This window comes from Sebastes umbrosus, chromosome 10, assembly GCF_015220745.1.
Source record: "Sebastes umbrosus isolate fSebUmb1 chromosome 10, fSebUmb1.pri, whole genome shotgun sequence".
Classification (NCBI taxonomy): domain Eukaryota; kingdom Metazoa; phylum Chordata; class Actinopteri; order Perciformes; family Sebastidae; genus Sebastes; species Sebastes umbrosus.
The window spans coordinates 6,957,328-6,971,334 of NC_051278.1; the positions used below are offsets into that span (position 1 = coordinate 6,957,328).

General features: G+C 41.7%; 1 protein-coding gene across 1 annotated transcript in view; it reads left to right on the forward strand.

The window, feature by feature from the left end:
* Positions 1–10,546, forward strand: part of LOC119495115 (cytochrome P450 26B1) — an 11,238-nt gene extending 692 nt beyond the window's left edge. Inside the window, exons 2-7 of the mRNA XM_037781337.1 lie at positions 587–981; positions 4,498–4,722; positions 4,940–5,215; positions 5,618–5,776; positions 6,493–6,903; positions 8,411–10,546. Coding sequence (XP_037637265.1) covers positions 775–981; positions 4,498–4,722; positions 4,940–5,215; positions 5,618–5,776; positions 6,493–6,903; positions 8,411–8,755 — 1,623 coding nt within the window. The 5' untranslated portion in view covers positions 587–774 and the 3' untranslated portion in view covers positions 8,756–10,546. The remainder of the gene's footprint in view (positions 1–586; positions 982–4,497; positions 4,723–4,939; positions 5,216–5,617; positions 5,777–6,492; positions 6,904–8,410) is intronic.
* The last annotated feature ends 3,461 nt before the right edge of the window (positions 10,547–14,007 follow it).

Consider the following 14,007-nt stretch of genomic DNA (forward strand, 5'->3'; position numbering starts at 1 on the left):
GTTTACTTCCTCTCAGCTGATGTCATTCACATGCACTGCAACAGAAAATAAACTGGGGCACATTTAGAATGTTACCTTTCAAACAGTGTAATGGTCTATATACTGTCGATTTGTGACATCACAAATGGACAGAAATCCTGACGGCTTGTTTCAAAGACACAGTTTCGTAATACAGGCTGTGTGTATTTCTCCATGGATTGAGCATTTCGATACTTTCACAGTATTTATATAGCACTTAAACCTGCTTTATAATATAAAATAAATGGAAATCTCACTTTGTACAATATGGGACCTTTAACATTTATTTTCTTTTCATCAAAATAATGACGACTTTCTTTGATTTGGGGGGCATTATTATAAAATCATTCCAGGAAAGATCAACCCATGTGCATCATCACTGCATATTTCTGAATGGATCAGAAGGCTGTTGTCCAGTTTGTATGATTACTGTTATTATTATCCTGTAACTAGCTGTAATAACAGCTTATAATGGCTCTCGACCATTGGCTGCCTCCAGAGATGAGTTGAGAAAGAGTTTAGATTCACTTCAGACCGAGCTAACACACCTTTATTTTTATTTGGACAGAGTTTACAGAGAAGAAGAAGAAGAAGAAGAAGAAGAAGAAGGAGAAGAAGAAGAAGAAGAAGAAGAAGAAACAGGAAGAGGAGAAGCTGGACTGAGGAGAAGGTTTTACGCAGAGTTTTGAACTGAACAGACGCGCCTTTTACGCACAGACCCAGGTGGATGCTGGGAAGCGGAGCAGCTCGTAGGAGATGTTACCTCTGGCCCAGTTTGGGGTGCTGTCGGCTCTGGCCACCGCGCTCACCTCGGTGCTGTCTGCCCTCCTGCTGCTGGCGTTGACCCGGCAGCTGTGGAGCCTCCGCTGGAGTCTGACCCGGGACAAAGAGAGCAGCCTGCCGCTGCCGAAGGGCTCCATGGGCTGGCCGCTGGTCGGAGAGACTTTCCACTGGCTGTTCCAGGTGAGAGTTGACACATCTGGGCTGCTGTAGTTTTCAGTTTTTTTTTTTTTTACAAGCGTTCCAAAAATCTTTTCTACACTGTTAAGAATTCCCCAGTAAAATAACAGTAAAGAGCTGGCAGCAGGGTTGCCTTTATGTTACTGTCAAATTAACATTATTATACTGTCGCTGAAATGTATAGCTTTGTGCTGTTAATGAAAAATACTGTTTTTTTTTAAAATTAATTTCACAGTATTTTACAGTTAATTTACTGTTTAAAGATACATTATATAGCTGTTTTTCACCTTTCTTTTACATTATCTTACTGATTTGTTTTAATGCACTATTTAGATTGTATTTTTTACATACATTTTAATAAACATTATTTTTTGTCTGGATGAATAGACTTAGCAGGTTACAGACAGGAATAGTCACACTAAATACAATTTAAGACACTTGTTAGGAAAAAGGCTATAATAGACTTGTTGACACTTTTCCCAGAATGTCTGTCTCTAGCTGGCTACAAGCACAGAATGTAAACCAGAACAACATGTGAGTGAAGAACATTAAAGCTAATTCACTGATTTTACAATCATGTACAATGTACAAGCCTCACATGAGCAGATCAGGTCCCAGAATTAAAAAAATACTGCATGAACGTGTTACTGATGATACTTTAGACAGTTGATCAGCAGTAAAGTGATGTGTTTTTTAAGAATGCATTATAGTTCAGTTAAAAAACGGCCTATGAGCGTAATTTAACAGGTTTTCTTTTGTATTAACAGTGAAGCACTGCTTTTAGCAATAACAGGTTAATACTGTTGAAATCCTGCTGTAAATTAACAGCAATTGTTTACAGTGTACCTGGAGGTCGAGACATACAGGGCTATTTAACATGGGACCAAATATGACATTCCTGTTGGCTAAGCTGAGCCATATTACTTTGATAATGACATTATGGATCAACATTACATGTTAATTTAGTTTCTTTAGTCATTTGAATAGCTGATATAGATTTCTTTATATATAGATAAATCAACCCTTTCATTTGTTTTCATCACATTTTGTAAAAAAAAAAACAGCAGTTCATGTTGCTGTTGATATTAGTGCTCTGCTGTTCTTCCAAGTAACATGCTATTATCCGTTAGATGAATTATTTAATGTTACAGGTTTACAGATTTTAATTAACATTTTTTGAACACTTGTCAGCAGTTGTAGATTTGGACAGCGATTCTCTTCCATGATGAAGATGCAGTTCTCTGTATGACTTTCTTTACTTTCTTTACAAAATACAGGTTATCCTCCTTGGCGTCTCTGTGTAGTTCTTCATTTATGTCCATCCCTTGTGGATTTCTATCCCATGATTCCTTAATTATGCATGTAGTGGCAGCTTGCTCTAAAGCAAGGGTGCCCAAAGTTTTCCCTTGGAGGGCCAAAACTGGAACTCAATGGAGGGCCACGGGCCAAAACTAAACACCTATTGTATTGTATTGTTAAGATGCAAAATGGTACTATGATCCCAAGTTCCCTTAATTGAATATGTTTTACATAGTTAGCCCATTAAAACCCATCTGCTGAATACAAGTTGGCTCATTTTGCATTTCCAAGACTGTTTAGGGACCCCAGTATGCAGAAATATTAAAATACACCATTTTTAGAATAGGCAAAAATAACACATGTATACTGCATTCAAAGAACTGCATGTTTTCCCCAAAACTGCATGTGATTATCATAAAGTGGGCATGTCTGTAAAGGGGAGACTCGTGGGTACCCATAGAACCCATTTTCAGCCACATATCTTGAGGTCAGAGGTCAAGGGACACCTTGACAAATGGCCATGCCAGTTTTTCCCCACCAACATTTAACCCAACTTTAGAGTGTTAGCCTCCTTCCTGACAAGCTAATATGATATGATTGGTACTAATGGAGTCCTTAGGTTTTCTAGTTTCATATGATGCCACTATCTTCTAACCTTAAAACCCGAGCCAGTTACGGCCTCCAAAAGACAGTAAAGTCGGTTGGGTCTTTTAATAAAAAAAAAGAACTTGCTAACATCTGGCGGGCCAAATCAAACCTGATGGCGGGCCAACTTTGGCCCGTGGGCCCCACTTTGGACAGCCCTGCTCTAAACCGTCCTCGCCACTTCTAGCAGGATGTAAAGGTTTCTGACTCACATAGACTACCATGTCCAACTTCCACCTTCTGCCTTCTAAAGACACTCACTTCTTGATCAGCTTCAAACATGAGCCTCATATAGTGAATGAAAAGTTTATTCCACGAAAATTAAGACAAACAAAAATATAGCCACATGACAAATCTTGGACTATCAAAAAAACGGACCAAATCCGCTGGAAAATAACTGAATCTGTGTTCTACAATCTGTGATCTGTGTGTGGTCAGAAAAATTGTTGCTCCCCATCCTGCTCCACTGAAGCCTAACTAGCATTAACAACACTTAAAGGGACAAGCCCACATTGTTCAATAGCAGGACGACAAGAGGAGAACATCTTAACAGGGCAAAACACACCCAATTGAGTCTATATAGATCAAAGCCCATTCTATTACATTACTAACTGACTTAAATTTGAATGTATGTCAAACATTTTTGATGGCATAACACAATGTACTTTTTAAATGATAATCAAATGCAAAAAACTGTAAATAATACAATATGGCTCTAACAATGCAATTAAAAGGAGGTGAACACCGGGAACCTTTGAAAGGCTCCGCAGATTCTTCTGCAGGCTGAGTTCTGTTGTTAATGCAACATGTGCGGACTTGATGCTCAGTGTGTAATTCCTACTTGCGGAGGAAAAACAGACGTTTTCTGTTCAATTCTTCCTCCTCTCTCTCTCTCTCTCCCTCCCTCTCTGTCTGTCTGTCTGTTCTACAGTGAGGAGTTCACTCTCTCATCCTCTCATCATCTCTCTGTCCACACAACTATCCCTCAGCTCCACACTAGAGCGCCTCCTGACAGCACACATGATGTGTGTGTTTATTGTGTTTTTTTTTCCTCCTGTCTGATTTTTCACCTTCTTTTGATTCTCTTTCCCAAAATGTCCCATTTCTGGTGGGCTGTATCTTTCTAAATACATGTGTAACGCTAAAGCAGAGGAGATCTTTTTATAATGAACTTTGTTGGAGGGAGCCTGATATTTTCATTGCCAATGACTGCTTCTCTGTAACTGTTGTGCATATGACAATAAAGAACTTGAAACTAGTAGTTCATGTGAAAATAGAAAAACAAAAACAAAAACAAAATTCCCTACCCCCACCACTGGACCCCCGTCATCCCTGCCCCACAATGTGAAGAATTCATTAAAAAAAGGAATCTTGGATTTGCACTAAAAACAAACAAACAAACAAACAAACAATCCATTGTGTCTCGGCCCATGGAGAGACTTTTCAACAAAAGAATAGTTTTTGTGATATCCTGCTAACCAACAAACAAACAAACAAACTGGACCAAAAACAGGTGGTGGAGTCAAAATCAAACTCGAAACTTGTAATTCAAACTTCTTCTTCCTCGTACTACAGGGTTCCAACTTCCACATCTCACGCAGAGAGCGTCATGGCAACGTGTTTAAGACTCACCTCCTTGGGAAGCCCGTCATCCGGGTGACGGGCGCAGAAAACATCCGCAAGATCCTGCTGGGCGAGCACAGTCTGGTGTGCACCCAGTGGCCCCAGAGCACCCGCATCATCCTGGGACCCAACACCCTGGTCAACTCCATCGGAGACCTGCACAAGAGGAAGAGAAAGGTATGTTTAAACAATGGCCTTTATATAAACCTAAAGTCCTGTCCTGCATGTCTTCTGTTCTATATCTTCTATATCTTTTATATCTTCTCTATCCAGTCCTAACCTATCCCACCCTGTCCTCCTCTTTAGTGAGTATTTACTGAAAGGTGTTGGCTGTCGTGTACAAGGTTATAACTTTTTATGACACCCCTTTCTTTGTTTCCTTAACCCTTTCAAGATCCTGGCTAAAGTGTTTAGCCGGGGGGCTCTGGAGTCCTACCTGCCCCGGCTGCAGGACGTCGTCAAGTCTGAAATTGCCAAGTGGTGCTCGGAGCCGGGTGCCATCGACGTTTACAGCGCTGCCAGGTCCCTGACGTTCCGTATCGCAGTCAGGGTGCTGCTGGGTCTGCAGATGGAGGAGGAGCGGATCGTCTACTTGGCCAAGATCTTCGAGCAGCTGATGAACAACCTCTTCTCGCTCCCCATAGACGCTCCTCTCAGTGGGCTACGTAAGGTGAGAGAGCATGAAGAAGTTTATTCATCTTTAGACACACTATTTTACCAAGATTTTATCTGTCCAGCATTACAGGGTCAGTTTCTACATGTGAGAACCAGTATCAGTATAACAACAGAACAAAACAGAAAAGTACCAGGTTACTGCAAATAGAAAAACAACTGCTTGTAATTATTTCATTTGTGGCTTTTTGGGAATATAAAGACAAAAAATACATGGATGGAGGAAAACATTGCTTTTTCAGTGTTAGAAAATCCATTAATGTATGTCAGAGGTTGAGGCTTGTGACCTTTCTTTTGCTGTTACTAGAAAACTAGTATGCAGTTTGCTTTTCTGCAAATGAACTGTTTCTACTAAATAATGATGATCTAATAATTACATTTTGGGTTGTTCTCTGTGCAGGGGATAAAAGCCAGAGAAATCTTGCACGCCAACATGGAGAAAATCATTGAGGAAAAGCTGGAGCGGCAGCAGTCAGAGGATGAGTACCACGATGCCTTCGACTACATTCTGTCCAGTTCCAAGGAGCAAGGCCAGCAGCTCAGCATCCAGGAGCTCAAGGTACCAGAGTGAAGCACACAATATGAATCAGACTTAAGGTTGCAAGTTCAGGAAAGTCTGTGTCAGTTTAGGAATCTGAATGTTATGATGGGATCAGACTGCACTACATTCAGATACAGATATAGGACACTTCATGAACCGTGTGATGTGCAAAGGTGAATGGGCAGAAGGGCCCAAAGACAGCACTGTCAACATGCCCAATGCTTGCAATGCAATGCATTGTTGTTCCCAACACAGAGGTCTGTCAGATCCAGTGGGAAACTCCACGGTCTGAGAAGTGAAGCCAATGCTGAAGTGCCTCAAACTTGCATTCTTTCTAATAGCCAGCAGGGGGCGACTCCTCTGGTTGCAAAAAGAAGTCTGATTGTATAGAAGTCAATGAGAAAATGAGCCTACTTCTGACTTGATTTATTACCTCAGTAAACATTGTAAACATGAGTTTATGGTCTCAATCGCTAGTTTCAAGTCTTCTTCAACACAGCATGATGTTCATTTAGTAAATGATGGTCCCATTTAGAGTCAGGTAGACCATAAAGCAGGGGATGCTTTAGGGCGTGGCTACCTTGTGCTTGACAGGTTCCAGTATCTTTTGTGGAATGATATTATGATCACAGCTGCTCAAGGGCCACTCAAGTTTGAATGTGAATTTCAAGTAAATGAATCTAAACTGGTAAATCAAGATGAAACATTCCATCTATCCTCTTCCTTCGTGGCAGGAAACCGCAGTAGAGTTGATCTTCGCCGCTCACTCCACTACAGCCAGCGCCTCCACATCTCTAATTCTGCAGCTTCTTCGCCATCCGGCGGTGGTGGAGAGGGCCAGAGTGGAGCTGGAGGCCGAGGGCCTCGGCTACGAGTCCCACAGCAGTCACAGCCCGTCTGGTGTCACCACGGAGAAAGAGGAGGACGCGTCGGACACAGAGACGAGCTGCCTGCTGAACGGAGGCTGTCAGAATCACCAGAATCACAGAGATGGTTTTCCACAGTCACGGTCTCACATGCCGTATCTGAGCCTGGACAAGCTGAGCCATCTCCGCTACGTCGACTGTGTTGTCAAAGAGGTGCTCCGCTTCCTGCCGCCAGTCTCCGGCGGTTACCGGACAGCCCTGCAGACATTTGAGTTAGACGTAAGTTCAAGTGTCTGGCAGGAATATACCATTAATATGTATGTCTTTGGTTTGGGTGGGTTCTCTCTTTCCTGGGATTAATAGGCAGAGGAGGTAATATATTTTCATCAGATACAATTTAAATCCAAGATTCTTTCCTGAGCCACATATGAAGAGAAATCTACAGGAGAATCTCACAGTAAGAAAAATAGATCGGACTGCAATGCAGCAACAAGACATCTGTTGTTTTAAAGACAAAGCAACTTCCTTTATCAGAATTTTTTTTTCAAATAAATGAAAGACCCACATCCAAATGCGACAACTTCCAGCCTCTTCTCTTGGAGCTGTCAAAACGCATTGTGGGAATTGTAGGAATTCACCAGCTGAAGTAGATGATGTGAATCTCCTGAAAGGCTTAGGGAAGTCCAGCCAGTAGGGGTGGGGACAATATGACAATATGTACCTACATTTCCTGTACAGTTTATACTGTGGTTGCTTTTGGCCTGAAGGGGGCGCACATTTTAGTGCAGCTTATTACCTTCTTGGTCTGTAGGGGGCAACTTCTATATCTTCACAACTGTAAGTCTAAACTGGGTGATGCTCATGGTTATATGAAGGAGAACTGGATACCGCCTTCTCAGATGGCTTCCCATTCATTCTTAAGAAAGTTGCTCACTGGGTTCAGCCTGATAATCATGAATGAAGGAGTTTGTTAGCGATTTAAAAGCCGGTTTATTACCAGCAAAAATGAGTCGACTTCACAAATCGGTGTGATCTCTTCATGCAGGAGGAAAAACTAAATCTTGATTCAATGGAATTGTATTTTAGTCTGTGTTGTAGCACGCCTCGATGCACTCTAACGGACAAAAACGTTCACATTCAGAGTTGCGTGGCCTTTGCTGAGAAACTGCCCCGTCATGGCCTCATCCCTCGGTCTTCCCTGCCCTCAGTGTGCCCCCAATTTGCTGAGTTTATTACGAAAGGTCAATTGAAGTTTAAAATGAATTCCCAGAATACTATTATGGTGCACAGGACGCCTTTTATGCACCTCTTTCTCAGGGTATAAACCTCTCCTATAGCTGAGAAGTAATTGCAGTATTGAAAATGTCATTATGCATGTTCATTGAAGGGTATCTTGCTAAAGCCGAGACAAGGGAATCCCAACTCAGAAATAATTGGTATAAGGTTATAAAGAGGGCTGGATTAACGGAATGAATGAATGGGCCAAATGAGAGAAAATGTTTTTCAAGTAATAAAATTCATCTAGCATTTTTACTTCTGTCAAAAAATAAAGTTCATCAACATATGACATATGTAAACTCCTTATTTCTGTGCTATGGTTAATTTTCTCACATCAGTCCTGTCATATTCATTTATTCCTGAGGGCCAGAAAGAGTTTTAGAAACCTGAAGAGTTTCTAAAGAGTTTGTGCAGATTTTAATGCATAAAAATGCACCAAACAATTTGTCGGTAAAAATAAACCCTTTTTGTCCTCATTTATTTATTGATTTCTGTCCTCATTTCACAGGGCTACCAGATCCCCAAAGGCTGGAGTGTAATGTACAGCATCCGGGACACCCACGAGACCGCAGCAGTCTTCCAGAGCCCGGAGCAGTTTGACCCAGACCGGTTCGGCCCAGACCGGGAGGAGAGTCGGTCGGCTCGGTTCAGCTACGTGCCGTTCGGCGGCGGCGTGCGGAGCTGCGTAGGGAAAGAACTGGCACAGATCATCCTAAAGACTCTTGCGGTGGAGCTGATTGGGACTTGCAAATGTAAACTGGCCACGGAGAACTTCCCCAAGATGCAGACCGTGCCAATAGTGCACCCGGTAAACGGGCTGCACGTGCATTTCACTTACAACTACCCGCTGTAGATACAAATACAGTCTGACAGACTCTCCAAAAGAGGGGATTTAACCTTCAATCTGCTTCTGGAAAAACTCTGCAAGCTCAAGAAAGGAGGCACAAGCACCTCGCTGGGCGTGATGGTGCAGTTCAGGCCCCCTTTCTTTTCCACGGTCATGAAGCGGGGGTTTACATCACTAGTTTGGAGCACGCCGTCATCTCTTCAGTGGTCTGGTCCAGACCTAAGAAACCACTTTCTGTTATAGCACAAGTACATTTTTAAGTACCTGATATGTTCACCTGCAGCGTTTTTCTCTGTTTCCCAGGTTTTACTATCCTTTACATGCATTTTTAAGTTATTAATGTATCGACTGTTTTGCCTTTTTCTTGCTAATTACATCTGGGTTTGCCCTGCTGAATGGACTGCATGTACACTTCAGTTACAACAGCAAAGGTTTCTATTCGGAGCTAAAACATTTTACATACCTGAAATCTAAGACCAGGACAACACATCTACTGTCGATAACAGGAGAAGAAGTCTTTCTATGAAGCCATCTTAGCTCCAGTTTGTTGGCTCTGACTAAGCTCCAACTCCAGGGACAAATATTTTGTTGTCATACAAGCTTACACAAAGTGGTTTACAGACGATAAAACCCTTTATGTTTTGTACCTCTTCGTAGCTGTTACATCAATGTGCATCAGTAAGGACATATCCAAGGGCTATGTATGTTCGCTGTGCTGAATGAGCATGTCATTTCACTTCAGTTACATTCACAAAACTTATTAGATTCACAGACAGCCTTTTTGAAACCTCAAAAAATGCAGCTGATAATTTTTGTTCCAGTCCAGAGACGGAGAAGCGGGGACCTCACCTCAAAGAATCGACATGATTTACAGACTTTTAAACCGTTTCTGTGTTCTTTTGTTCTTCAATCCTTCAGTTGTTTCTATTTACATCTTATAAGCCGGGCTTGCCTTTTTGAACTGCCTGTGAGCAAGGCACTGGATGCCAGCCAGCTCCATGGATTCAATCATTCAATCTAAATGGGACAGTTCTCATTAGAACCTGATTAAAGTCAGAAATACAGTGAAAAGATCTGCGGTGGAAAAAAATATTTGAACACTTTTGGAAAATATTTCCAGACCCACGTTGGACTCAGGAGAGACTGAACTCATGTCCGGTTATCTTAGTCGTGATGTTTTGCAGCGACCTCCACCGCTAAAAACACTTTCACTGATGGAACTTGCACTTGATTTTGACACATAAATCCCGCAACCAGGAACTACCCAAACATCAAGGTCAAAACACATTCAAGCTGTTCTGTTTTTTGAACATGAATGTAATATACTGCATATCCTTAACAGTGCTATTATGTGTGTATCAAATGAAGTAGCATTATGAATAAGCTGTATTTAAAATGCAGATGTATCGTTTCTCTATATGTAACAATATTTGCTGTAATTATGAATAGATAGAGACACTAACCTATAATGTAAAGGACTGTCCATAAAACGTTGTTTCACTGCTAGGACATAGACATCTTTCATTGTTTAGAGCAGCATATATAGAGTGTAAAGTTATTATTATTATTATTATTATTATTATTGGTCTAATTTTAGGACTGTTTCTGTCTTGGTCTTGAAGCCTAATAGACGCGCTGTGAAATCTTACGTACGGATGGATTCGTGGAAGGAGATAGCACTTTCTCCGCTTTAAGGAGTCTGTATATATTTGTCCTGTGTATGCATTCATTGAGTGTATCAGATGTAGCTGCTGTACAGTTGATGTAAAGAGTAAATTAGAAGATGAAACACAAAAACAGTTGTCTTTTTATGAGTTTTGATGAAGGAAAATATGTTCACTATGATCTACATGTCTGATAACATTTCTATGGGGTTGTTCAACATGTTTGTAATTCTTGATAATATTACGTGCAGGTATTTCAAAATATTCATATGGAAACATAAAATCCTGACATGGTATTTGTATTATTATCGTTGAATTCATTTAGGTCCGTGTCAGGTTATTTGAACCTACTAAAATATATACAAACATCACATTTCCACTGTAGCAAATAATAACTTAATGAATTTGGACTGATCAGAAGCCCTACACACATCCCAGACAGTGATAGCCACTTGTATGGGAGGTTTGAGGAATCTCCAGTATTTCGCTTTAGACCAATTGCACCTAACATCCGTGGTCAGTGAGTCATTTGAGCACATCATCCTTGCATACCTGAAAACCTGCTCTACTTCCCCAATGGACCCTTACTAGTTCACATATAGAGCCAACAGATTTGTTGATGATTCGGTTGAGCACGACCCTCACCACACACCGCCACATCTGGAGCCCCCTAACACCTACGCCCACATCCATAACACCATATAGTTAACCTTTTTCTTGGGGATGCGTGCTCTCTCCGTGGCTCTTATCGCTATACACTAACCAACTGTCCAGCGTCAATTTCCGCTCCAGTCTTTTCAAAATAAACTTCCGTCTTCACAGGAAACAACTTGGTCAAATTTAGGCAACAAAGCCACTTAGTTAGGTTTAGGAGATCGTGGTTTTGTCACGCCACACCGGAAGTTGCGTAACTTAAGTACGGATGTTACGCGACAAATATATCATCGTTGACTTCTAGTTTCACACGGGACACGAACATGGGTCTCCTGTGCAAAAGTCCGGTGTTGTTTGACCCACCCAACCATCCCGACCTCCTCCCTACGTGGCGTTTACTGCTCTTTATACTACCTTGTTCAAAATTACGTGGATTACATATGAATTGATTTAGTGGGATATATACGAATTACAGTGCATTTACTTTTCGTAGGTATAGCTACGAACAGTGTATGAGAGTGCCTGCACATCTGTATGTAGGCAGACGACACCACCATTGTAGGTCTCATCTCCAATAACAATGAAACACACTGCAAGACAATCATTTTCAGAAACAAACCGCACCCCATACTCATCAACGGCTACCCCATATCCATCACTGCCTCATTCAAACTTCTTAGTACCTACTTCTGCAATACACTCACGGGATCTCAATACAGATAACACCATCAAAAAAGCCCAGCAAAGACGTTTGTTTCTACGTCAGCATGTATGTCCTTCTATTGTGATTTCTGATGTTGTCTTGTCTTTGCAATGATGCATGAATGAACTGTGCTGTTACGCTCTGCACCAGAGCCAAATCCCACCAGCTTAGTTGGTCGTCATTACAGTGAATAGAATGGAAATTTGATCAATTAAGTGATTAATAAGATGATAATTATAACAAGAACAGGACTTGGTCCAATAAAGCACAAAATGACCTCATTACAGACAAAACAGACAGTGTGGTTACCACTGAGGTTGCTGCTGAGGTCACCACTTAGGTCACCAGGCATTTCCACCCTCCACCTTACCGCCTTCATTGACAGGCAGAGAATGGGGTGAAGCTATGTGGCAGAAAATTAATGGGACACAAACAGCCTGACCTAATTATGTCCGCTGCAGGGCCCCGTAGCTCTGCCAAGGTCGTTATCTGATGGACGCTCAGTCACTGGGAACTCTGCGACGTTTTGAACCAGAGTTCACTCCGGTGTCACCGGCAGAGCAGGTCAGCCACCGGTCAACTGATGGGAGGGTGCATGGGAACCAGAGAGAGGACGCAACACAACACAATCTAACTGTCATTGCTGCGCAACGATGAAACAAAGTCTAACAGACTCATTAGCTCCCACTACGGGTAGGAGTTACAACGCCAAAGTGCTTTAACATGGAGCCTGAAGCTGTGCCCCAAATCCACACTGGAAATGTGAGCAGATTATGTATTTTCAAAGATGTCAGCAAGCAGAAATCAGCTTGATTTTTAATTGTTCTGTTGATGAATAATTTTGTCCTACAATGCAATGAACAGAGGATTTTGAGCAGCTACTCACAGCTGCAGAGAGGAGGATCATGTTAACATTTGGAAACACATTTTGCCTACAATAAATTAAGTTTACAAAACTTACGACTTACTTTTGTCCTTGCCCTATAGAACGACACATACGAATGTTTTCTGACAACATCAGTTGTCTATGATTCATGATTGCCAAGACTGTTAGAAATCGCTGTGGTTAAGGTTTGGTTAGGTCTAGGTACAAAAATGACTTTAGGGAAATATCATGGATAATGAGTAAGTATTACGTTAAGGTTAGGGCTTGGACTGTATATAAGAAGTGGACGAAGTCACTGTGGCGTTACCCATTGATTAGTGGACTACGGTTTTAAAGCCTTGAGTTTGTGATGTTGCCCGTCGCCATGTTTGTTCTTTGCAACCAGAAGTGACCAACCCGTTCTCACTCCCAACTCGTCAAATACCACCATCTGCTAAGTGCCCCTCGGCATCGGACACTGATACTCGGAGGAGCCCTTTAGCAGTTGTAAGCGACATCCAGAAGCATCCCGAGTAAGGAAAAATAATAAGAAAAGAGAGAAAACAGAAACTGCCAGACATTTCTAGTGGGGCGTAAGTGATGATTGAGAGGGATTACTTTTGTATCAATTTGTACATCGTTTTTTAGTTAATTCTTGCACATTATACCTTTAAGTAAGAGTAGAATTCAAGTAGAATACAAATGAAAATTCAATGTAATGTTCTTTGAATGTGAATTTGTTCACAATCACTTTGCATTTCATGGGTTAAGGTTTTTGAATGAGTGATGGACACAAGAACATGTTGAAACAGAATTCTGTTTCTGCAAGGCCTACATCTCTTTATCCGTCCCATGAAATCTATTTTTTCTTTCTCTCTGAGCTATAAAAATCTTAGCTTCCCTGCCTCCTCACCCTCCTCCTTCTCCTGTTATTTGTGTGTTTTCCGGTTCAAAGGCAGTTCTTGGGCACGATAAGGGACAGCGATTTGCAAAATGAGGGGGAAAACAGGGTCAGATGGTGACTTGGATAAAGCGCTCGGTGGCCAACATCAGCTCCTTCGCCGCCAGCCTGTGTGTGAGCGTCCAGATATTTTACCTCCAGCTTGTCCAGCTTGTGTTTTCTTTAAGTTTATTTCCATCGCTGCTGCTGTCACAAGGAAAAACCACAACGCTGCAATCTTGGTGGTTTTTCTTTTTCGTACTTGTAATTGAAAGTTTACGTTGCCATTTATGTGCTGAGTCAGTGTCAGGGACCTTCAGGGCTTCATTGTGTGACTTCAGGAATAAAACTGGACTGAAGTTACATTCTGGCAGCAAGTGGAGTATCAACAGCAGTTCATCCATCAGCAACAAGCACAGAAACTCTGCCCGA